This window comes from Chiloscyllium punctatum, chromosome 18, assembly GCF_047496795.1.
Source record: "Chiloscyllium punctatum isolate Juve2018m chromosome 18, sChiPun1.3, whole genome shotgun sequence".
NCBI lineage: Eukaryota > Metazoa > Chordata > Chondrichthyes > Orectolobiformes > Hemiscylliidae > Chiloscyllium > Chiloscyllium punctatum.
The window spans coordinates 78437172-78462707 of record NC_092756.1 but is presented as its reverse complement, the minus strand read 5'-3'; the positions used below and the strand labels follow the sequence as shown (position 1 = coordinate 78462707).

Here is a 25536-nt window from a genome sequence, read left to right as displayed (position 1 = left end):
GCAACCTACCTTCATCCCTTTAAATGCTTTTGATTTCAACTCTCTGCAATGGAAAGTTCCGGACATTCACTATCCTCAGGGAAAAAAACATGTCTTTGCATCTCAGATTTAAATGAGTGACCCCATTGTCTGTAGCAGGAGTAGGTTCTGCATGCTTTTCTGCAATTTTGACCTTCATTCTTTTAGATATTAGTGATGATCTCTGGGTTCACATTTCATTCACTGTTTTTAGGTGCTGGCAACCTCCTGCTCCAGATCCTCCTTTCTCTGGGATGACAATTTATTGTGATCAGAACTCACTGCTTGAAAGGACAGTGGAAGCAGATTCAGTTCACTCAGTGGAGCATTCACACGTGGAAAAGACCCATTAATCGCTACACAGTGCTTCCTGTTAGCTAACCAATCCTTTAGCCATGATATAAAAACAAAGAACTACGGATGCTAAAAATATGAAACAAAAACAGAAAGTGCTGTGAAACTAAGCAGGTCTGGCAATGTCTGAAAACAGGAATACAGTTAATATCCGTGGTAAAATGTGATCCTCCTACACCTTATTTTTGTTTGGGTAAATCTTGACTTTCCACTTGCCATTAACTTGCTTCCTGTACTGAAGATAGGAGCATTTGCCAGATTTCAGTTGCTGATTTCCAACACAACCTCCAACCATACCTTCTTGGACTCAGTTGCAGACTTCTTCCACTTGTTGCAAAGGAAGGATATCTCTCTCCTGGTCTTCAGACTCCTGACAGGACATTTAGGGAGGCATCTGCAATATGGGACTGAGGCTCAATCTCAGACTTAAACTTGCATTTTTGGATTATCGCTTTATGTACTGGAGATGAAGTTTTGTCATGCAGATTCATGTGATACTTACTGTTCCTGATCAGGCAGGAATGCCAGAAGTATAAATAATGATGCGGTAACCGAATTAAAATGTCATTGATGGATGAATTGTTCTTTCTTCCAGTTTTGCGCACAGTTTCTGAACTTCCCCCAACATTTTTACCCCATCTCCCATTTCAAATGCACCTATTTGTTGTTCTGAAATCTGAAACAATATAGGTCTTAATGTTTTAAAATCTCACCAGAGTCTAAATCTTGCTTTAGAATCTCAACATTTTTCACCCTGAAACGAAGGTTCAATACTTATAATTTTCACATGTAATATCTATTTAAATATATAGTTGGTAAGTATCATTTGGGCTTGAAACTGAGACACTGAAGATCTGTTTAGCATTAAAAGCTTCAACAAAGTCCATGACAATGGATCAAGACATAACCATAAACTGAGATTAGATAATCTGAAGTTTATAATCCTGAGCAAGTTTGAGAGCAGACATGTTAAATATATAATCTGTGGAACAGTTTACATCGCTTGATTAAAAACAAAAAAAAACTGCTTGCAATGTCACATGACTGGATGTAATGATAATAGCCTGAGAAGCAAACTGTGGATTTAGAATTTAGTTCAGCTTTTGCTGGTGGTGGGGCATGGGGAGATATCAGAAGAGTCACGTTAGCTATTGCACTCAACATCCTAAGCAGTGATAATGCTATACATGCAATCCCATTTTAGACATTTGCAGTGATTTTGCTGTCATATACAAGCTGGCACCTTGTTTCAGAAGTCAGTGATCTTAAAGCTGGTCGAGAATACTTAGTTGGTTGTTTTTGACTGGCACAGATTTAATGGGCTGATTTGCCTTTTTCTGTGCTGTAAATCTAGATTTTCCTTTTTCAAATCTGTGCTTATTTTGTTATAAATTTTGTTTCTGGGTGTTCTTCCAATACCTTTAGTAGGGATTCCATTATTTCTCCTGTCACTAATGTTAAGCTGATTGCTCTGTATTCCCCTAGACATCATCTACCCCCCCAACTTTTGCAATAAAGCTTTATATTAGTTATCCATCATTCTGGCACAATTTCTTGTTACATATTAATATTTTGTGTATAATGCCCTTGCCAACTCTTTCCTAGATTCTTTTAAAATGTGTGAATTCAATGCATCTGGACTAGAGATTTTATCATCTTTGAATTTGGTTAGTTCATTTAATACATTGACTTTTTAAGTTTCAAATGCACTTATCTCATTGCTTATCTCCTTCTCCAAAATCACATCTGCCTGTTCTATCTCTCTGATAGGTCTGATACACAGTAACTCTTTTTACATACCTTAATTTTTTTAATGGCAGTATACTATGCAAGTACATTAGAAAACATCTTTATGCTCAGTTTTGTTTTTGTAGATTAGCTGTTGATTGTCAGAAGGATCCTTCTGTACAAGGAAATGCTTTCACAGCTCCAAGCATTGCAAGTGAGAACATGTTGGAGAAGTATTCAGAATTCCTGCTGAATGTTTGCGACACTTTGTGTATCCCAATTGTAATGGTAAGAAGCGTCAAAATTTTAATTTACCAAACATGAAGATTTGAGTGATAATCAGGAAATTTGATGAACTTGGTCAAAATCACCAATTGTATTCATAGAGTAAAGAAAGAAAAGCTGATTCCAGTGATAGAAAGGCCAGTTCTCAGAGGACACAGATTTAGGCTGTTTGGCAATAAAACCAGATGAGAGATGAGGGAAAAGAATTTATATAATGTATTATGATGATCTGGATTACACTGCCTGAAAGGGTGGAGATTCAGTAGCAGCTTTTGAAATGGAATTGGAGCAAAGATGAGTGGAAGGCATTTTGCAGGGTTTTAAGAAAAGAGGAGAGGAAATAATTGGATAGCTTTACCACTGGCACATTTGTCCTAATAACTTCCTATGTTGTATCAACCTATAATTCTATGGTTTGGATAGAGAATACACAACAAAAGAGCATCGTGGAATTTTTAACCTTAATTCTATAGCAACTAAAGCTAGTTGTAAGATGTATTTTGTTTTAAAGGAATTGTTGCATTTTGCATACTGTGCATAATGGGCAATCATTTTGACTCATTCAAAACCCATTCATTTACACTGAATTAATACCAGTCACCTGAGTGCAAGAATTTACTTCTTGGGACTGTGAGGTCAATATGCAAATAACTCTAATGTGATATGTCACTCCTCACTGTGCTGGAAATCAAGTCCCATTATTATTGGAGTCATAACAAATGTTAGAAGATTTAGTCAAACTACTCAATTGACCTGACTGTAGAACTCAATTTTCTGTAAGAAAATAACTTTATCAGAACAATTTGTCTTTGGCCAATTGCAATTAAGAAATACGAATTCTCAACTTCTAAATCTCTAGCCTTGTTTCAAACATGAACAAATTAGCTAATTTCCAGAGGTGAGGTGAGAATGCCCTTGACATCAAGGCTACATTTAACCAAGTCAGGTATCCTGGAGCACTAGCAAAACTAGAATCAATGGGAATCTGGGGTAAATACTCTGCTGATTAGAGCTATAACTGATGCACAAAATAGTTGTGGTTATTGGAGGTTCATTTTCTCAGATCTAGAATGTTTCTGCAGGAGGGGCTCAGAGTAGACATTTTATAATTAACCTGTTCTGAGTTATTATTACATGACTCGAGAGCTGGTGGAACTTGAACCTGGGTTCCATGGCTCAGAGATAGGAACACTGCCACTGTGTCACATGAGCCTTTAGTGGCTCAGTGTAGTATCCTAGGCCCAGTCATCTTCAGCTGTTTCATCAATGATCTTCCCTTCATCTTAAGGTCAGAAGTGAGGATGTTCGCTGATGATTGCACAATGTTCAGCACTATTTGCAACTCCTGAGTTACTGAAGCGGCTAGTTTCCAACTGCAGCAAGTTGTGGACAATATCCATATTTGGATTGAAACATGACAAATAACATTTATACCACAAGAAGCAGCTCACCATCAACTTCTCAAAGGCAGTTATGGATTCGCAATAAACACTGGCCCCGCCAGTAATATTCATGTACTACAAGTGAATGAAAAAAAAACCTTTCTGATTGTATTATGACAATTAACTAGGTAATGAATACAGTTGCTACAATTTTTATGTTATGACATGAATCATAATATGGAGTTAAACATAATTGCATCATGGGCTAATTTCTTTAAAAAACTACGCCAGTTGGGGATAATGCAACAGGACAGAGCGACAAGTTGTTTATAGATAGTATGATGATGCTGTGGCTTTCAGGAGATTATTTTGTCCTAGATTTTTTTTGAAGAGAGGTTGTAAGACAGTGGCCATGAGCTGTCTACTTAAAACTACTTGAGTAAACAGCTAGTGAGGCCTTGTTTTTTTTAAATTGGAACAATGGAAGCAGCCTGGGTGTAGCCAGATCTCACAGACCAGGCTTTCTAGTTTTTTATTTGTTTTAGTTTTGCAGTTTAGCTTTAAGCAGAAGCTCTTGGGTTTTCAAAAGAGTTGGAAGCTTTAGTGAATGTCTTTTGGCTGCTACGTCCTGTCAATTTTCTTGATGTTTTTTCCTCCCAGATTGGAGAACTGCAAGTGAGAAACTTTGTCTGATTTTTTTTTGCCAAGGGGTGTGTTTATGCAACGTTACTATATTGAAACAGTTAATTAGTAATAGATACTGTATCTATTATTCTGTTAAGTTTTCCAGTGGAGTAGTTGTTCTAAATTTTCTCTTTCTTTGGTTATATTTTAATGTTATATATAAATAAATAGTGTTTTGTTTAACATTGTGTATTTTGGCCAGTCACATTGCATCTGATGGGTTCACTTCACATTTGCCTTTAAAAATAAGAAAAGGTTAGAGTCTAGGCTACCTTCTTAAAATATTTTGATGGGGTCTGGTCTGGTCCATAACAACTGCCTGATTTTGGGTTCGTTTTCAAATTGAATTACTTCGATTGCATGATCATCATGAATAAAATGGGGCGTACAAAGAAAGTATAGAACTGTGGATGCTAGAGATCCAAAACAATAGCAGAATTTGCTGGAGAGACTCAGGTCTGGCAGCATCTGCGAGACGAAATGTTCAGAGTCTGATTACTTCATCAGAAGGGTCTTCTTCAGTTCTAATAATAAAATGGGATTATGAACAATAGACTGCATCATGAGATAGGCTTTCATCTAAATCACTCTGGCAGTAATCTTTACAGCAGATTGAATCAGCCAGATTCTCATGACATAGTAATGGAATAAATCCAAATAAGTTCAATAATTGGCAAACATTCCACTCAACCAAATTACTGTCAAGATTTTAGAAAATCTATACCATTGTTTTGGATTTTATGAAATGTCTTGTCTCAGGGAAGTATCAAAATTATAGAACATCCCCCTGCCTAGGTGTTCACTATTTAGGTGTACGGCAGCTCCACCTTTTGGTGAGTATGACTATTGGAACAACCTTAAGTAATTGATGCAACAAAACCTGTGTTATACTGCAGGTCTCAATTAGTTGCTCTCAGGGGAAAGTACCAATGATGGGAGATGTTTACTAATAGGCCACATATATTTTTCATCAATATCTATTGTAACTAGGCCTCTTTTGTACTGCTGTGTCTTCATTCTTCACAGCAGTCAAGTAAGAGGAGCAGATAGATGAAATAGTGAATAATCTTCGGGTGAATTTTACAGTACCTTTGCCCTGTACTCTTTTCCCTCTTTATATTTCTTGGAATATGGTCTTATCCAGCTACCTGGGCATAACATTGACCTTAAGATGAACCTGCTTCTAAAATCCACCTGATGCCTATTTCAATTGACTTCTGTTTTAATCAAATGGAGGATTTGACTGCAGTCTATATGTAACAAAAATTAGTTACTTTGATTCTATTTACAGAACAACCTCAATTATCCAAATGCAACGGGCGGGGAGTATTTTATTTGGATAATTCATTGTTCGGATAATGGATAATGTTTTTACGGGACCTTGAGATCTTTTTTGGATCATCTAAAATTCGGATAATTGATGTTCGGGTAACCGAGGTTGTGCTGTACTTGAAAGTGTCTTAGAGTTATAGAGTCATTCAGCACCGCAACAGATCCTTCAGTTCAACTCATCCATGCTGACCAAGTTTCCCAAACTAAACTAGTCCCACTGGCCTCCATTTGACCCATATCCCTCCAAACCTTTCCTATTCAGATTTATCCAAATGAAACTCCATTTGCCACTCCTCAGCCTGTTGGCCCAATTGATCAAAATCCCTTTGTTACCTTAGATAAACTTCTTCACTGTCTTCTGTTTATTTAGTCTATAGTCAACTCTGTTTTACTCTCCAGTTTAGGTATTTTTTTTAGCTTTATCTCTAAACACATCCATGTTCTAGGGTAGTGCAATGTAAAGTGATCATGTGATGACATCCTGGCTCTTGGCATAATTGCACATTGATCTCTTAATGCAACACTACTGTTAATAATATTACACCTACTTTCCAAAAGATAGATCTCATATACTAAAGGTGAAAGTGCATAAACATTAGCCAATAGCAAAATTAGTTAGACTGAGATAAGGAAAGTAAACTTTATGGCAAAAGAGATAAACATTATACAATGTAAAAGTACAAAGTCACAGGATGCATATATCATTTCAGTAGTGAAACAGTGAAAGGTCATGCTGGTAAGATTAGGGAAAATGGATGAATAAAGAAATTGAGATTCCAGTCCAGAATAAAAAAGAATCATATACTGAACATAGATGACTGGGGTCAAATTAATCTCTTGAAGAGTATAAAAAGTGTAGGAACATTCTTAAGAAGGAAATCAGGAAGGCAAAGAGAGGATATGAGATAGCCTTAGCAGCTAAGGTTAAGGATATTCCAAAGAGATTCTACGAGAACATTAAGAGCAAAAGAGCAACTAGAGGGAGAGGATAGGTCCCCTTAAAAATTGACATAGTCTTGGTGTTGAACCTCAGGGAGATGGGGGAGATGTTAAATGAATATTTTGTCAGCTTTTACTGGAGAAAGAAATGGAGACTAGAAAACTTAGGGAAATAAATATTGATGTTTTGAAAACAGTTCACATTATAGAAGTGGAAGTGCTGGAGGCCTTAGAAAAGCATATAGTGGATAAATCTACGAGACCTGATCAAGTGTATCCCAGGACATTGTGAGTAGTTAGGGAGGACATTGCGGGCGCCTGAACAGAAATAATTGTATTATCTATATCCATGGGGGAGATACTGGAGGGTGACTAACATTGTGCCCTTATTTAAGAAAGTGAACTAACTTTATTAATTAATTTACCTTACAACTGTTTTCAAAGGTTTTACTAAGATCCAACTTCTTGTCCTTTGTGTAAGGGAAATCATGTCCCTTAAACTTGATTGAGATTTTTGAGGAAGTAACCAAAAAGATTGATAAGGGTAGAGCAGTAGACTCTACTTGGATTTTAGTAAAGCCTTTGATAAGGTTCTGCATAGTAAACCAGTTAGTAAAGTTAGATCACAAGGGATTCAGGGTGAATTTAGATTAGATTAGATTACTTACAGTGTGGAAACAGGCCCTTCGGCCCAACAAGTCCACACCGCCCCGCCGAAGCGCAACCCACCCATAGCCCTACATTTACCCCTTACCTAACACTACTGGCAATTTAGCACGGCCAATTCACCTGACCTGCACATCTTTGGACTGTGGGAGGAAACCAGAGCACCCGGAGGAAACCCACGCAGACACAGGGAGAACGTGCAAACTCCACACAGACAGTCGCCCGAGGCGGGAATTGAACCCGGGTCTCTGGTGCTGTGAGGCAGCAGTGCTAACCACTGTGCCACCGTGCCGCCCATAGTGTGAGTTTGCCAACTGGGTGCAAAATTGGCTTTATGGTAGGAGACAAAAGGTGGTGGTGGAAGCTTGTTTTTCAGTTGTTTTTGTGACCAGCGTTGTTCTAATCAGTACTGGGTCCATTTTTGTTTGTCATTCATACAAATAATTTGGATGAGTATATAGAAGGTATGGTTAGTAAGTTTGTGATGACAAAATTGATGGTATAGTAAACAATTAAGAAGGTTATCTAAGATTACAAAGAAATCTTCATCAAATGGGTCAACGGGTTGAGGAGTTGCAGATGGAGTTTCATTTGGATAAATGCAAGGTATTAGATTTTGGTAAAACAAACAAAGGCAGAACATAGATAATTAATAGTAGGTCCCTGGGTGATGTTGTAGAACAGAGAGACCTAGAGGTTCAGGTACATAATTCTTTGAAATTTGAGTCCCAAGTAGACATTGTGGTTAAGAAGGCATTTAGCACACTTGCCTTCTTTGCTCAGACCCTTTTGAGTATAGGCGTTGGGACATCATGTTGAGGTCGTACAGGACATTGGTGAGGCCTCTTTTGGAGTACTGCATGCAGTTCTGGTTGCCCTGTTGTAGGAAGAATATTATTAAACTGGAGAGGGTTCTATAAAGATTTACCAGGATGTTGCCAGGAATGGAGTTATAAAAATAGGCAGGATTAGCTGGGACTTTCTTCACTGGATCATAGAAGGTTGAGGGGTCACATTATAGAGGTTTATAAAATCACGAGGGGCATAGATAAGGTGAATAGCAAAGGTTTTTTTTCCCCTAAGATGGGTAAGTTCAACATGAAGGGGACATATTTTAAAGGTGAGAGGAGAAATCCTCAAAAGAGACATGGGGGCAACTTGTTTTACACAGAGTGGTTGGTGTATGAAATGAACTGCCAGAGGAAGTGGTGGATGTAAGTTACAATGTTTAAAAGTTTTGGGGGGGGGGGTGGCAGGAATCCAAGGTGGCGGCAACCCAGCAAGTCTGAGTCCGTTGTACTCCACCCAAAACTCGAGCAAAGTGGGCCACCCGCCTCTACTACACCTTCCAAACCATTCAAAGTAACTTTTACCTAATTTACTTGGTCATTCTGCATCTAGCTTGAGTAATTTGGTGCAGTGCTAATATGACTAAAGGAAAGAATGCTCGCAGCAGGCAGGAACACCTCCCCCACCCCCACCCCCTCCAGCACCTCGGGGGACTTACCTACAGGGGCGAGCCTGTTTTCTTTAATGAACAAGCTGCAGGAGAAGATCGACGTCTTCATAGAGGAATCCAATCCAGGTGGGAATCGTGCTTTTGCAACGTGACCGAGATATTGAAAAAAATCGAACATCACGTTGGAGAGGCGGAGCTAAAGGCCGCAACCCCGAAACCTGCTGCAGAGTCAGCCGGGTCCAGACTCTCAAACAACGAGTCCAGGCTTTAGAAGAACATCATCAACAACCTCAAGAATTAGTTGCTGAAAAAAAATTTGTTTGCTGGGCCTTCCTGAACGGGAAGAGAGAGACCAGCTTACAGTCTTCTTGGAGCAGTGGCTCCCTCAGATATTGAACCTGGAGGTTGGATCAGGCCAGGTGCAGGTAGAGTGGGCCCACCGGGTTGTTATACGCAGGCCCGGGTCGGACCAGTGCCCCTGCCCTGCCCTGTTCCGGCTTCAGTGTTACAGAGAGAAGCAAATGCTCCTGGAAGCCTCCAGAATCCTCGGGCAGGATCCCCCAGCCACGACATATAAGAGATCTAGGATTATGCTGTTCCAGGATTTCTCCCCAACTTTGGTCCGCAAGAGGAGGGCGTTTGATGAAACGAAGAAGCGTCTAAGCGACTTAAACATCCAGTATTCCTTGCATTACCCAGCGACGCTGCATTTTAGCCAAAAAGGATCCGTCTATAACTTTGGATCGCTGGAGATGGCCAAAGAATTTTTAGACTCTTAAAGAGACTGTAAGAATTAATCCGTGTGGTTAATGAGGCACTTTTGCCCCCGGTCTCCCCCTTTTTTGTCTTCTTATTTGCTTTATTGTTTAATATCATCTCGGGGGGGGGGGTGTAGGGAGGGGGTCTTATTTGTTCTTCAGTATGCAATTTTGTCTTTATTTATATAAGCCAGGCGGTTTAGTTGTTTTGTGTGGGGGAGGGTGTTTGCTCTGTTCTACCTCATTTTTTTTCTTAGAGTGGGGCTTTCTTTTTTTGTTATCATACTTGGTTATTACCTGCTGAGATTGTAACTTTATAGTTTTATATGCTTATACTTGGTATTATCTTTACTAAATGTATCTAGACATTGGTGGGGGGGTGGGGAGCTCACTTTCAACTTTAGCTTTATAGCACACTGCAATTTCCTTATTTTACTATGTGGTGCCTGGGTTGAGGGTGGGGCGCTGGTTGGGAGAGGATACGATGGGTTTACTGATAGGAAGATACCTGGGAGCTAGGGGGAAATCGCCTTTTAAATGTGCTTTATATTTTTCTTATTTAGAAATTGTTTTTCACTATATTGGTGTGAGTGCATTAAAGAATTTATATTTTTGTGAATTTTCTACGGTCTGTGCTCAGGGTACTTTGGGTGGGGGGGTCTTCGACTTGCCTGGACGATTATGGTTTGTCATTCGATTAAGTGGTGCACCTCGAATGTCAAGGGGAGTAATTCACAAATCAAAAGGAAGAAAATACTATGAAACCTCAAAAAAGAAAGATTTGATATAGCTCTCTTACAGGAGACACATTTACTGGATAAAGAGCACTTGAAATTACAACAGCGAGGATTTGATCAGGCCTTCTTTTCTTCTTTTAGTTCAAAAAGTAGGGGAGTAGTCATTCTCATTTGGAAGAACCTTCCTTTCAAAATCTTAAGTCAGATAAGGGATGAATCTGGACGGTATATACTGATCAAAGCCCTTATAAATGGAGAGGAGTATGGGATTTTGAATCTTTATTGTCCTCCGGCACACTCTTTCAAATTTATAACGAAGCATTCTCCAAACTGATAGCTTTCGGGGCTCATTACACAATTATAGGAGGAGATTTTAACTGTATTATGGACCCGGAGGTAGACAGGATACCCAAGAGTACTGCGGGTACATCTCCTAGATCCAGACAATTGGCGGATTTGAATAAGGAGCTAGGATTAGTAGATATGTAGAGGTGCCTTCACCCACAAGGCAGAGATTTTTTTTATTCTAATCCACATAAGTGTCACACTAGAATTGATATGTTTTTTGCCCCCTCTACCTTTCTGAATTATACACTATCCTGTAAAATAGGTAATATAATAATCTCTGACCTTGCTGCAGTATACATGGAAACCAAGACTAGGGACAATGAAACGATCCCCCCCCCCTCCCCCGACATTGGCGTATGGATTCTTTTTTAATGAAGGATAGTAAATTTGTAAAATATTTTTCTCAAGAATTCTAAACCTTTTTGGAAATTAACTCAGGTATGGCCAGTAACCCGTCGGTGATGTGGGAGACCATTTAGGCCTATGCACAGGGTCTGATTATTTCATACTCGGCAACCCAAAAAAAAACAAAAGGGAGAACAACAGCGTCTACTCGAGGCTTGTTGGAAGGCAGCTGAGATAGTTTATGTTGATAGATCCTCTGTTGCCAAATTACAAAGGATTACAGCCCTTAGGACAGCCCTGAGTACTGCGTTTACCCAAACGGCAAAGAGGGAAATATTATTTGCAAAGCAAAGATTATATGAGTATGGTGATAAGCCTGGTAGATACCTAGTGTATCTTGCAAAAAAAGGCCCCTCAAGCTATCATGTCCATTAGGGAAAGTGCTGATACTTTGACTCATGATCATAAAAGAATCAACACAATCTTCAGAGAGTTTTACTCTGATTTGTATAAATCGCAGGATTGTGAAGAAGAGCTAAGAAAGTGGAATCCTTTTTTAAAAGCCTGGCCTTTCCGGACTTAACCCCGGAACAGGTGTTGATTTTGAATACTCCCCTGACAACCCAGGAAGTACTTGACGCAATCAAGCAGCTTCAGAGCGGTAAGACACCTGGCCCAGATGGATTCCAGGTCGAATTCTACAATGAGTTTACAGGAGTACTAGCTGGTTCACTTATAGACATGTATAATTACTCATATGGTCAGGGCTGCCTCCCCCCTTCGTTGAGAGGTGAATATATTTCTCATTCTCAAAAAAGGAAAAACCCCAGAAGATTGCGCATCATACAGACCAATATCTCTATTAAATGTAGATTTTAAAATTCTTTCTAAAACGTTAGCATTGAAGTTGGAGAGGGTGTTACCACACATCGTAAAACAGGACCAGACAGGGTTTATCAAGGGCTGTAGATCATCTAAAAATATTAGAAGGGTTTTGAATGTGATTCAAATCTGTCATCAGGAAATAATACCGGGAATATTAGTCTCGTTGGATGCAGAGAAGGCATTTTACTGGGTTGAATCGTCATACCTGTTTTACACACTGGAAAAATTCAGTGTCGGAAAGGTATTCACTAAATGGGTCTCAATATTGTATAATGACCCCAAAGCAGCTGTGATTACCAATGGCTTAGGCGCGGATACCTCCAGTGTGGGTAGGGTCTGCTGTCAGGTTGTCCTCTCTCACCGTTATTATTTACGCTAATAATTGAGCCACTAGCAGAAGCTATACGGGCTGATTCTAATATAATAGCCCCGAGGGTTGGTACGGGTAAACATGAAATTACCTTTTATGTAGATGATGTTCTCCTTTTTTTCAGTAATCCTTTGATGTCCATGCCCCACCTGATCCAAGTAATTAATTTATTTAGTGCGTTTTCAGGTTACAAAATTAATTTCACAAACTCGGAGGCCATGCCGATGGGCAGTCTCGCTAGTATGTCCTACTTATCGGACGGATCTTGCTTTCCCTTTTGGTGGTGCCTGGAAGGTTTTCTATATTTAGGTATTTTTATCACCCCAATGTTTGGCCAGTTGTATAAAGCCAATTTTGGACATTTACTGGAGAGGATAAGGCAGGACCTTCAACAATGGGAGGATCTTCCAATATCTTGGTTAGGCAGAATAGCTCTAATTAAAATGAACATCTTGCCCCGTCTCCTATACCCTATGAGAATGCTCCCTGTGATTCTACCGAGAATGGCATTGTGCAAACTATATGGTTGGCTTGGTTCTTTCATTTGGAACCATAGACGGCCCATTATTAAGTTAAGGAAGCTGCCGCTTCCACAAGCAAGGGGAGGGCTAGATTTTTCAGACTTTAGTTCTCTAGTTCAGCTGAGTTCTCTATTAAGCTACATAGCTAATTGGTTTTCATGTGACACGCAATCAATCTGGATGGAGATAGAGACCTCTCAAGCAAAGTGCCCCCTTATTAATCTCCTATTTTCATATAAAATGAAAGCCATTATGGACCATTGTAAAAACCCTATTGTATTAAACGCAATTAAAGCCTGGAGGATCATGCGACAAAACGAGGGCAACTCACAAAAAACCTCCCCTTATACTCCTTTAGTGGGAGCATGGGGTTCCCAACTGGGACTCACAGACGCCACATTTAAATCATGGAGGTCCGGGGTATATCTTGCTTAGGGGGTCTGTTTGATAGGGAGGTTATGATGTCTTTTGAACAGCTACACCAGAATCTTGGACTACCTAATGGAGACCTCTTTCGGTACTTCTAAATTTGAGATTACATACAGAAGAAGACTATGTTATTAGATTGCTCTTATAAATCAGATAGGGAACGAAGAGTGTTGTGGCCAATGGGTTTACCCTCGGTCAACACTCTCTATCATTCACTACATAATGTAGTATCAGAAGACATGGAAAGATTGTTTAAAACATGGAATCAGCAATTGAGGTTGGAAATCTCTTCAGAAACGACTTTCTGGGACGACTTTTGGGAAAATGCCAGGAAGATCTCTATATGTAATAGAACCCAAGCTACTCAATTAAAGATACTCCATAGGACTCATATAGCACTGGAGCGATTGGCAAAATTTAGGGCAGGAGCCTCTCCAATGTGTCCAAAATGTAAAATTGAGGTCAGCACTCTCATACACTGCTTATGGACATGTCACAAGATCCCCAAATACTGGGTCAGAGTAACAAGTGCTCTGATAGACACTTTGGGAGCAGAAATTAGGGTGGATTCTGTATCTCTTCTCTTGGGCTTTTCTAGCCTGCCCTCCCTAGATGTGCACAGGAAAAGAATATTCTCCATTCTTTCCTTTTGTGCAAGGAAACATTTCTTAGTAAACTGGGTAGCTGAGGGCCCTCCAGGACTTTCGAATTGGTATAGGTGGGTCATGGAATGTATTCCCCTTGACTTACTTACAAATATGTTGCACTAAAAAACTGAATTACTTAATAAAATATGGCAGCCCTTTCTGAACTATATCGATACAGGTATCTCGGCCATTTTGTCAAGGGCTTTTATCTAGTTGTGGGAACGGTTCTGGCTGGTCCGGGGACCCCGGCGGGGGAGGAATCCCATATGAATATGGGCTTTATTATGACTTGATGTTAATTCGTTCTGAGTGTTTACCTCATTATTTAATTATTATGTTATCCCTTTCTTATTTCCTTTTAAGTAATGTAAGATATTTTATTATACGTTCTGATTAGTAATAGGTTAGATTAGATTCGTAGTTAATTGAGCTTTTTTTCTCTTTATATTTTCTCTTTGTTTGCTATGTTTTGGCCATTGTTTATTTAATATCTAATTGTATATTAATGCTTGTATTTGTGAGTATTATTTTGTAAGTTTGTAATAATATGTTATAAAAGAAATTTCTTTTTCTTCAATAAATATATCTGTCAAAAAAAAGTTTGGAGGGATTTGGGCCAAAAGTAGGCAGGTGGGGCTAGTTTAGTTTGGGAACATGGTCGGCATGGGCTGGTTGGACTGAATGGGTCTGTTTCCATGCTGTATTAATCTATGACTCTAGTTTTGTTACCCTTTCAAATCTTATGATGTACTTTTTCAGAGATGTGGATTTCGCCCTTGGCTGTTCTTGATGTGTTGTCAGTGTATTTATTGTTCTTTTTGTGTTCCAGCCCCATTCTCCTTCCTTCTCCCTGTAACCCCTGATCCTCTTGCTAATCAAGAATCTATCTGTCTCTGTCTTAAACCCACACTCAACGATTTGGCCTCTGCAGTAATGAGTTCCATAGATTCATGGTTCTAAAGGGTGGTCTTTTCTCTGAGGCTGTGCCCTTGGGCCCTAGTCTCTTCTACTAATGGAAGCATCTTCTTTATGTCCAATCTACTCAGGCCTCTCAGTATTCTATAATTTCAATGAGATCCTCCCCTTTATTTTTCTAAATTCCAACAAGTGCAGAGATCCTCAACCCACGTCATATGATAAGCCAGGGATCATTCTTGTCAACCTTCTCTGGACCTTCTGCAACACCAGCACCTCATTCCTTACATATGGGGCCCAAAACTCACTATATTCCAAATGAGGTCTGACCAGCGCCTTATACACCCTCAGCAGTATATTCCTGCTCTTATAATCTAACCTTCTCAAAATGAATGCTAACTTTACATTTGCCTTCCTAACTACCAACTAAACCTGCATGTTATTCTTAAAAGGACCTGGAACTAGAACTCCCAAGTCCCTTTTGTGCCTCAGATTTCTGAAGTTTTTCCCATTTAATCTTCATGTCTCTTCTTCCTACCAAAGCATATAACCTCACATTTTCCCACATTGTATTCCATTTGCCATTCTTTGCCCACTCTTCTAGCCTGTCCAAATCCTTCTGCAGACTCCCTGTCTCCTCAACATTCTCCTTGTTGGTAGCTTCCGTTGAATGGCTTTGTGTTGGAGGCTACAAAGCAAATGGTCCCGCAAAACAGCTTGGAGGAACGCTCCAAATTCATAATGTTCGGCTCACCTTATGGCGGCCCTGAATTGGGCAATGGACTCTTCTTATGCTGTACCCATGTATAAGAAAGCTTCAGTGACCATTAGTAGCTTTGATGCAAAATAACTCCCCACCATCTTGCATAGTTCTTGGTGTGCCTTCTCTGCAGGTTTCTCTGGTTACTTCAGACTCCGTAGAAACGTGCTCCCAATGATACTCAAGAAAATCGGCACCATTATGTATTCAGCCATCTATTCGTTTTTAAACATGCATCAAAATGTCCAGTGTACAGTGTCCAACTTTCAATCTCTTCATCAAATCCCATCTCTCCAAATTGGCCTGTCATTTTGTTTTCCTGCCGGTGGGAATTTTTCCCGCCATTCAACTCTAGTAGCTATTTGCAGCCCGAGTCTCCTTAGTGAATGCTCTGTGTGCCAGCTGCTCCCTCACCGACTGTATCAGAATGCCATTCTTCCCCAGCATTGCCCGCAGCCTGAGTCCCCTTTCGACTGCTCTCCATGACAACTTTGGTAAGCTCCCAGATGTGTACCCCCGTCTTCAGCTGTCAGCTGCAGCCCAAGTCTCCTCACAAGCACTGTTCTCAGCTGGCTTTTCGTTTTTCCCAGGTGTTGACAGCAGCCTGAACCCCTTCACAACTGTTTCCCTTGACATTATCTCAACAGTCCCATGCTGTTTTGAAAGTCTGAGTAACATTTTTCACCCGAGCATTCACAAGCAGGTTTGTGGCCAGTTCCCACTCTCATCACCAGTTGTTGTAGTCATAGTTCACTAGAACCATGAATAGAACAGAGGGTAAGTGGAGAGTAAACGAGAACAGGGAATACTTTAATGTGCATCCCCTCAGCTCCACATCCATTTATTCCCACTCTGGATCCGCTCTCTTAAAGCAGCAACACCCACCCAATTACATACATAACAACTTCCAGCAACCTGAACGCCTTCAGCGTGTTGTTTAGAGTCGCTTTTCTATTTTCTATGTAAAATTTGTTCTGTTCCCAACTGCAGCCTGAGCTGTTTTTCTTTTGGTTGAATCCGTATGCAACTCTTCCTTTCTCCAAATGGTGTCATTTCTTCAATGAAGAAACCTTATTTTCTTCTGTTTAATGTGGAAGCTTTTAGATTGCTGTTGTTTCTTGTTCACTCCATTCTGTCCTACATCCCCATCCCCATCCCCATCCAGTCCTGACCTTCAAGTTTGTTAATGTCACCTTTTTAAAAAAGTGACATTAAAGAGATTATCTCTTTTAAAGAGATGATCACTACTGCACAGTTAAGAGGGTCTCTATCTGTATGAAATACAAGTGAGATTGAAGATAGAAAGTAAGAGTAAAAATGAGTCCTTTGCCCAATCAACCCTGCTCCAACCTGCAAATCTTCTACTTCAACTCCAAAAGCCTGCTGTCTCCACACGCCTCTTGAAACTTCTAACTTTTAGAAATCTGTCTATTTCTTAATTATATTCAGTGACTTCAATTCCACAGCCTTCGGTCGTAGAGAATTCCATAAATTTATCCTTCTCTGGAGTGAAGAAATTTAATTCATTCATTCATGGGAGGAAGTCATAGCTAGCTGAGCTGCATTTATTGCTCATGAGAAGATGTTGGTGAGCTGCCTTCTTAAACTTGCTGTAGGCAGACCAATGGTACCTTTAGAGAGGAACTTACACAATTTTGATGGAGCAATACTGAAAGAACCTCAGGCTGTAATCAGGTCAGGAGTGGTCTTGACAAAATCCAAACTGAGTGCCAGTGAGCAGATTATTGGTAAGCAAGTTAAGATGGTAAGTGATTTGAAGGAGAAGTTGAAGGTACTGGTGTTCCCACATATCTGCTACCCTCGTCCTTCTAATTGATAGTGGTTGTAGTTTTGGAAGATCCTGTCTCAATGTTTGATGAATTTCTGCAGTACATTTTGTAGATGGTACATACTGCTGCTACTCAGCATCGGTGGTGGAAGGATTGAATGTTTGTGGCTTGGTGCCAAACAAGTGGGCTGTTTTGTCCTGGTTGGGATCAAGTTTGTTGAGAGTTATTGAAGCTGCAGTCATCCAGGCAATCAGGGAGTAATCCATCACACTCCTGATTTATGCTGTGTAGTTAATGGACAGGCTTCGTGCAGTGAGGAGGTGAGTTACTTGATGCAATATTCTTAGCTTTTGACCTACTCTATTAGGCAATATATTTATGTGACTGTCCATTTTAATTTCTAGTAACCCCCTGGATGTTGAAGTCGGGGACTCAGCAATGGTATTGCCAAGAATGTTAAGGTGAAGGGTGAGATTGTTTCTTGTTGTAAATGGTCATTGTCTGGCATTTGTGAGGTGCAGATGTTACTTCCCATTTGTCACATCAAAGTAGGATATTACCCAAGTCTTGCAGCATTTGAACATGGATTGCTTCAGTAGCTCAAGCGTTGCAATGGTACTGAATGTTGTGCAATCATTAACATTTCTGACTCTGTGGAGGAGGGAAGGTCATTGATGAAACAACTGAAGGTGTTTCAGCTACGGACATTTCCCTGAAGGACCTGTGCAGAGATACTCTTGAGCTAAGATAACCAACCTCCAACAACGAAAACTATCTTCCTTTGAGGCATGATTCCAACCAGCAGAGAGTTTTCCCTGATTCCCATTGACTTCATTTTTGCTAGAGATCCTTGATGCCACACTTGATCAAATACAACTTTGATGTCAAGGGCAAAATTAAAAATCTCACACCAGATTATAGTCCAATACGTTTATTTGGAAGCACGAGCTTTTAGAGCACTACTCCTTCATCAGTTGGTTGTGGAGTATAAGATCATAATACACAAGTCATTTTCACCCAGCCTCTGGTAATCAATTCTTTTGTCCATGTTTAACCTCGGGCTGTAATGAGGTCAGGAGTGGCCCTGACAAAATCCAAACTGAGTGCCAGTGACATCCTTCATTAATAGACTGATGATCGAGAGTAGGTGATGGTGCATTAATTGGCTGTGTTGACTTTACCCTCCTTTTTGTCAACTGGACCTTTCCAATGATAGTGTCAATTAACTTTGTGTGTTTTTAAACCTCCATTCAACTTTTGTTCTGTTTAGGACATAGACGTAAATGGATTTCATTATTGTCAATGTTGTGAAGCAGAGGCAGTCCAGTCTGTCCTGATTTAGGTCATCTCTTATTACACTACCATTGACTGATAAATATAGTTGAAGATAAGCTTGCATGAAAGAATCATACTGCAATGCTATATATTTGCATATGCATCAAATTGAAATACTTTTGTTCCTACTCATCCTTATTCTCTATAATTTTTACTTACATGTTTCTTCCAACAGGAATACTATGAAAAAACTCCGAGTGCCAGACTTATGGAGGTGTTCTTTTCTATACTCAATGTCCAGTACAGTATCTTGCCAAACACAGCCAAACGATTTTCTATTAAACTAGGTACGAATCTTTCAATTCTGTCCCATTAAAAATACCAACACCATTGGTTGTTTGAACATAAACACATCATATTTTTGGCATCCATTAAAATGAATTCTCTTGAATATATATACATGCTCCACATTTAATGTTAAACTTTACTTAAAAACAATCACTCTTTAAATTATTGAAGTATTTGCCTACAGCTTCCTCATCTTTTATAAAGTTCACAGTGGAACTGAAGGCCAAATTCTGTTCAGGAAGCAGGTAATGCAGTTTTGTTTTCAAATCTATTAATGTTCAATTGCAGAACTTAGTTGTCATTTTGAACCAAATGTTGATTCAGTTAATTACTTAAAATTGTTCTCCACTGGTGACATTATAATATTTTCATTCTGTCCCATTAGAAATCCAAGATTGAATCAGATCTGCTCAGACTTCCTATGTTGTATGTGTCGAATCCTGTTTTCAGCAATGAAGAATGTACTGAATTACCAGCATGGTATGTTTCCTTTTTATTATTCACTCTTTTTGTCCCTTTCATGAAGTTATACAGCTTGGAAACAGACCCTTTGGTCCATATTGTCTATGCCAACCAGATGTCCTATAGAATTCTAGTCCTATTTGCCAGCATTTGGCCCGTATGACTGTAAAACTTTCCTATTCATATACCCATCCAGATGCCTTTTAAATGTTGTCATCATACCAGCCTCCACCATTTCCTTGGGCAACTCATTCCATACACGCACTACCCTCTGCATAGAGAAAGCTGCCCATTAGGTCCCTTTTCAATCTCTCCCCTCTCACCTCAAACCTATGCCCTCTAGGTTTAGATACCCCACATTCCGGGGAAAAGACCTTGTCTATTTACCCTATTCATGCCTCTCATAATTTTATAAACTTCCATAAGGTCACCCCTTAGCCTCTGATGCTTTAGGGAAAATAGCACCAGCCTATTCAGCCTCTCCCTATAGCCTAGACCCTGCAACCCTGGCAACATCTTTTAAAACTTTTCTGAACCCTTTCAAGTTTCACAACATCCTTCCTAAAGGAGGGAGATAAGAGATGTACGCAATACTCCAAAAGTGGCCAAACCATTCTCCAGTACAATGCAACATGACCTCCCAACTCCTATACACAATGCACTGACCAATAAAGGCAAGCATACTAAACCCCTTTTTTACTATCCTATCTACCTGTGATTCCACTTTCATGGAACTATGAATCTGCACTCTAAGATCTCTTTGTTCAGCAACAAAACTATTCTCCCATCGAATTGCATTTACTTGGGAGAACACAATATATACTCTTCTTTCTTCTCCAAAGACAATGCTAGTGCATAGCAAACAACCAATCGGATATTTCAACTGATTTCAAACTGTCCTTTGATCAAGACTGGTAAATTAGTCTGGATTAAATTTTCGAAGAGCTATATTTATGTGATATTTTTATCTAGTAATCCAGGTGAGCAATGGCTCATCTCATCGTTTTAAACAAAATACCAGATCCTTCTGATAAAAACACCTTTTTCAGGGTCTTAATTTGATGCACACGGTTGTCAATTGTTCAGAGATTGTGCTGACAAAAAAAAGCCTTCCTCAGTTCAAACTGGCTTAAAATTTTACAATTGTAAAATGGTGAGCTGCAAGCACAATAAGTGGACCTATTACAGAGGTATTAAGAAGTATAACATGGGATCTTTTTCTTCGTGCAGGAATAGGGTCTTGGTGGGACATGTTATAGCATAATGTCAATGCACTTTTCAGGTACAGGGTTTGTGATCGATTCAGACCAGGATTGCTGCCTGCTGTGAATGAACACGATTCTTCTGTTTATATCTGTCATCCAAGGATCCTTGATTGATATCTGGTCCAATCAGGGAACTCATTCTGTGATGTCCATCTGGCTGACCTCATTACAATCACTACTTCTCCCTTTGAGTCTGAGGACATAGGCTGTTTTTTCTTTGTCCTCCTGGCCTATTTTATCACTGGCCCGGGTTTTTCCAACTCTCCCTCTAATACAGGCAGCGTACAATGCACACTAGCTTGCCTGTTGCACCCGGACTGTTTCAGAAGAAATTAATTCTCTTTGGGCAGCAAAGGTGTCACGGTTGCGTCATCTGCCGTGTCCATCTCAGATTCTAAGGTATCTTCCACGTTTGACAGAGAAGGAGAACCCACAGGTTCCGGACCAGTCAGAAGGGCATTGAGAAGCCAGTCATGTTTTTCTCCTGCACCATTTGCAAGTTTGCAACTTTCATGTGGCCCACCTGCTTGTTTAGGACTGTTGCACCAACGCTACCTTTATACATCTCTGGACCTTACCTTGCATCAACCATACCTATTACTCTTCCAGGGCAATTCCTGTGGTTTCTACAACAAATATTGTTCCCTGAAGTAAACTGTCTCTCTCGCTTAGCAGTTGTCTTGTGTCTAGCATCGGCACTCCTGATGCCACTTCAATCTCCTCCCCCATGTCTGGGAAGATCAGATTTAACCTGGTATGGAGTCTTCTCCCCATTAGCAAATCTCCCCATTGATTATGCCTGTAGTTGCATGAGGGGGTGGTCCTATAATCAGTTGGAATCGGGACAGTTTGATATCTAGTGAAGCTGTAGATTGCTTCTTTAAGCCTTCATTCAAAGTTTAGTCTGCTGTTCCTGCCAGACCATTGGATAATAGATGGTATGGAGCTATCCTTTTATGATGAATACCATTCAACTTTAGGAAATGCTTAAATTGTCTGCTGGTAAATGATGGCCCGTTATCTGTGACCAACACTTCCAGGAGTCCATGTATAGCAAAAGATGCACGCAGCTTTTCTGTTGCCATCCTCGTGTTGGATGAATTAACTTTATGCACATCCAGCCACTTTGAGTGGGGGTTCACAATGACTAAGACCATGGAGCCCATGAAATGACCTGCATAGTTGATGTTTAATCGAATCCAGGGTTTGCTCAGTCATTCCCATGAATGTGGGGGAGATGCTGGCAGTATTTTTTATTCTTGATGGCACTTTGGACACAACTGTACCAATGCAACTATGTTTGCATCCAATCCTGGCCACCAGATATACCTTTTCATTAATATCTTCATTTTGAAAACCATTAGATGATCCTGGTGGAGTTCATCCAGTATCTGGCAGCAACCTTTGCTTGGAACAATCACTCTTGCCTCCCCCCATAATATAATGCAGTCCTCTACTGTGATCTCGTATCTCCAAGTCTAAAAAAAGTTTCAATTATGGTATGATGACTCTTTGGGTTTCCCTATCCCCACCAGCTGTTTCAGTTTTGCTAGGATTGGGTCTTTGTGCTTCCAGAATCTGATATTGTCAACTGTGCCTGGAAACGTGTCCAGAAAATTAAAACCCATTACTGACTCTTACAGTGGCAGTACTATCGATGGTGTATCTGTGAATGAGAGGTGATTCAATACAGCCACACTTGCTACTTGACCTCCCCGACAATGTTCCAATTTGTAATTACATGTACTTAGTATAAGAGCGAGCATCTGAACTTGTTCTAAAGCTATGGGCAGGACTGCCTTGTACTCTTCAAGTAGGCCTAGCAGGGATTTATGGTCTGTTACTATTGCAAATTTATGTTCAAAGAAGTTTTGATAGAATTTCCTGACTCCCAATATGACTACCAAAGTTTCCTTCTCTATCTGGGCCTATTTATGCTCTGCATTAGCCAAAGTCCTGAATACATAATGTTACGACACAGAGGTCGAACCCCTCTGCTAATTAAAACCAAACACCCAGAAAAGTTTGTCTCACCTCGTAATCTGTTGAGATGTGAGTAACTGAGAATTCCTAATTTTCACTGTTTAAAGAGAAAGTAACAGTTTACTTTTCTAACTCTAATAGTGATCGCTAAACAAAAACTAATCACAAAATCCAAGCCCCCCCCCTCCTTTTTTTAATTGCTTATTATCTGACCCCCAACTCTATATAAGAAAATGTTGTTCCAATACTGCAATTATTAAACATTACATTAACTTAAGACCAAGCTATGGCTTGGTTACTTGACCATTTCCAAGGCTAACCCTTTTTAAAGAGGTCATTCAAAGGTGCCGGGATGGAAGTAAAGTTATGTATGAACTTTCCGTGATACTTCACCAGCCCAAGGAAGAACCTAAGCTATAGTACAGACATGGGAGCTGGGCACTTTTAATTGCCCCCACTTTGTCTTCCACCAGGTCTAACCCAGTCTGTCAACTCCATAGTCCAAATAGATCACTTAGGTGGCTGGAACACATTCTTCCCTTCTATGCATGCCTGGGACAAATCTCTAAGGGCTATGTCAAAGTTTTTTAAGTGTGTCCTTTTGATTTCCCCGTTATTAGCACATCATCTAGATAAATGGCGATCTAGGGTAGAACTTGTGACATGCTCTCCGTCGTCCACTGAAAAATTGCACAGGCTAATGATAGCCCAAATGTCAGTATTGTATATTGGTACAAACTGTTATGGGTATTAATTGTAGCATATTTCTGGGAATCCTCATCTAACCACAGTTGCAAGTATGCATGACTCATGTCCAGCTTCCTAAAGGACAGCCCCTGCCAGCTTTACGTAGAAATCCTCTGTGCGAGGGATGCGGTATTTACCCAGCTGCGAAAAGCAGTTTATTGTTTGTTTAACATCCCCACAAATGTGAATCAACCCATCGGACTTCACAGTTGGTACGACTGGTGCTGCCCATTCCACAAACTAGACTGGTTTGATAATTCTTTCACTTTCCAACCTTCTGATTTCTGCTTCTTCTTTTGCTGGAAGGCAAACTGTACTTTTTGGACGTTGAGGAATCATAGAATTGCTTCCTAGTCTACATGCAATGTCTGCTTGGCTTCTTTGAAAGTTCCTCGACCTTCCTGAAAGTCTTCCAGGTATTTAATTAGAACTTCACTCAGGCAGCTATTGTCCAATCGAAAAATATTGAGCCAGTCAAAGTGAATCTTTCTCAAAGATTTTTGCCCCATCAAGCTTGGGCCCAAGCCTTTTACTGCAATCAGTGGGAACTGAACCAGCTGCTTCTCATAAGAAACCAGAGCCAAAGTTGAATCCTTAATCTGTAAAGGTTCCTAGGTATAGGCTCTCAGTTGAGCGATGTCTTGTGCAAACACAAGTTGGAGTCTAGAGCAAATTTTATTAAAGACTGATTCTGCTATCACTGAAATGGCTGCACTGGTACTGACCTCCATTAGAACCAGGTGACCATTTAACCAGACGTTTAGTTTGGATCTGATTTGGATGTTCAAACCAGATATAGGTAGGCCTTCCAGGGTGCACAATCTCCTGAATACGGACCTATGAGGTCTCTTACTCAGTTCAGATCTAGTGGAGCTCTATTGCTGTCTTGAATCCACATACTGGCAGCAACTACAATGGCTTGTCAGCCCAGATCCAAATTTTAACCGTTTGGCTGAGACTTGGCTTTGTTCTGGGGTTTTGCTGTGGGCTGACGTACAGTCCCTCTGTTCAGGATATGTTCTGAGTGAAATTATGCCATTACCTTCACTCAAGTGGTGAACCCCAAACTCAGTTGACTGGTGAAGGTGTCCACTTCCATGAAAATACTCTGCAACTCGTGCTCCACTGCCACATTTTCCAATGATAAAACCAGTTGGAGTGCCTGTTTGAAGTACTAGGCGCTTTTGCATGGGATCACTCTCATCACGACTGATACAACTTCACAGAGACTGGTAACCCATCACCAAGTCACCCTTTATTTACACATGGAGAGTTCTTCACACCGATCCTTCACACTGATCCAGCTCCCTTCAAACCAACTCCAAGTGATAGGATATCTGTTCTTTTCTTTAATTTTTCCCCTACACTACTGCCTAACATGCTGTGTGATCAAAAAAAAGTTAACAGGAGGGCAGGAATTAAATCAAAATAAAATTGGAGGGGGAAATAAAACACTCCACCCCCTGCGGTGCCCACCTCTCCCTGAGCAGCTCAAGGGTGATGGTGGACACTCCGTGCTCCTTTTCCAGGGACACCCAGGATCGAACATAACCGTGGAAGAGACGCAGGCAATCAGCCGTAACAACCCCCTCCATGTTGCCTGGGCCTGTTCATGGCCAGTTTGGCCAGGCCCAGGAGCAGACCCACAAGGAGGTCCTCTGACCTATCCTCCCCCCCTCCGCACTGGGTGCCCAAAGATCAAGAGCATTGGGCTGAAGTGCAATCAAATACAGAGAGGAAGGTTTTTAAGTAAATCTGAAAGGGAGTGTGAATGCACACACCTAATATCTACATGGTCCCCAGATTCCTCAGCACCACAGAAAAAGTAGTTGGACTGGGAGTCTGTTGAACCACTGCAATCTGCGGTTGCAGGGGACTGCTGCATACAGCACCCTCCACACCAGATCCCCGAGCAAAAGGGGGATGGCAAATGGAACTCCTGTTTATTTATATGTCAGGCAGAGGTCCCTAATTAGACCAGATTAACAGCCCCAATCAGGGAACTTACCAGGAGTCAGCAATGGGGCACAGGTCTCTGGCACAGAGTCTGTCCCTGTTGCTCAGAAGGGAAGAGGAGCAGATCATTGGTCACTGGGGACTCTAT

General features: G+C 40.5%; 1 protein-coding gene across 1 annotated transcript; it reads left to right on the top strand.

The window, feature by feature from the left end:
* Positions 1-914: 914 nt before the first annotated feature.
* Positions 915-22336, top strand: LOC140489030 (meiosis inhibitor protein 1-like). Its single transcript, XM_072588270.1, has 6 exons — positions 915-919; positions 2247-2388; positions 18863-18974; positions 19160-19220; positions 19361-19455; positions 22278-22336. Exons 1-6 carry the CDS (start codon positions 915-917, stop codon positions 22334-22336), a joined length of 474 nt encoding a protein of 157 aa, XP_072444371.1.
* Positions 22337-25536: the final 3200 nt, after the last annotated feature.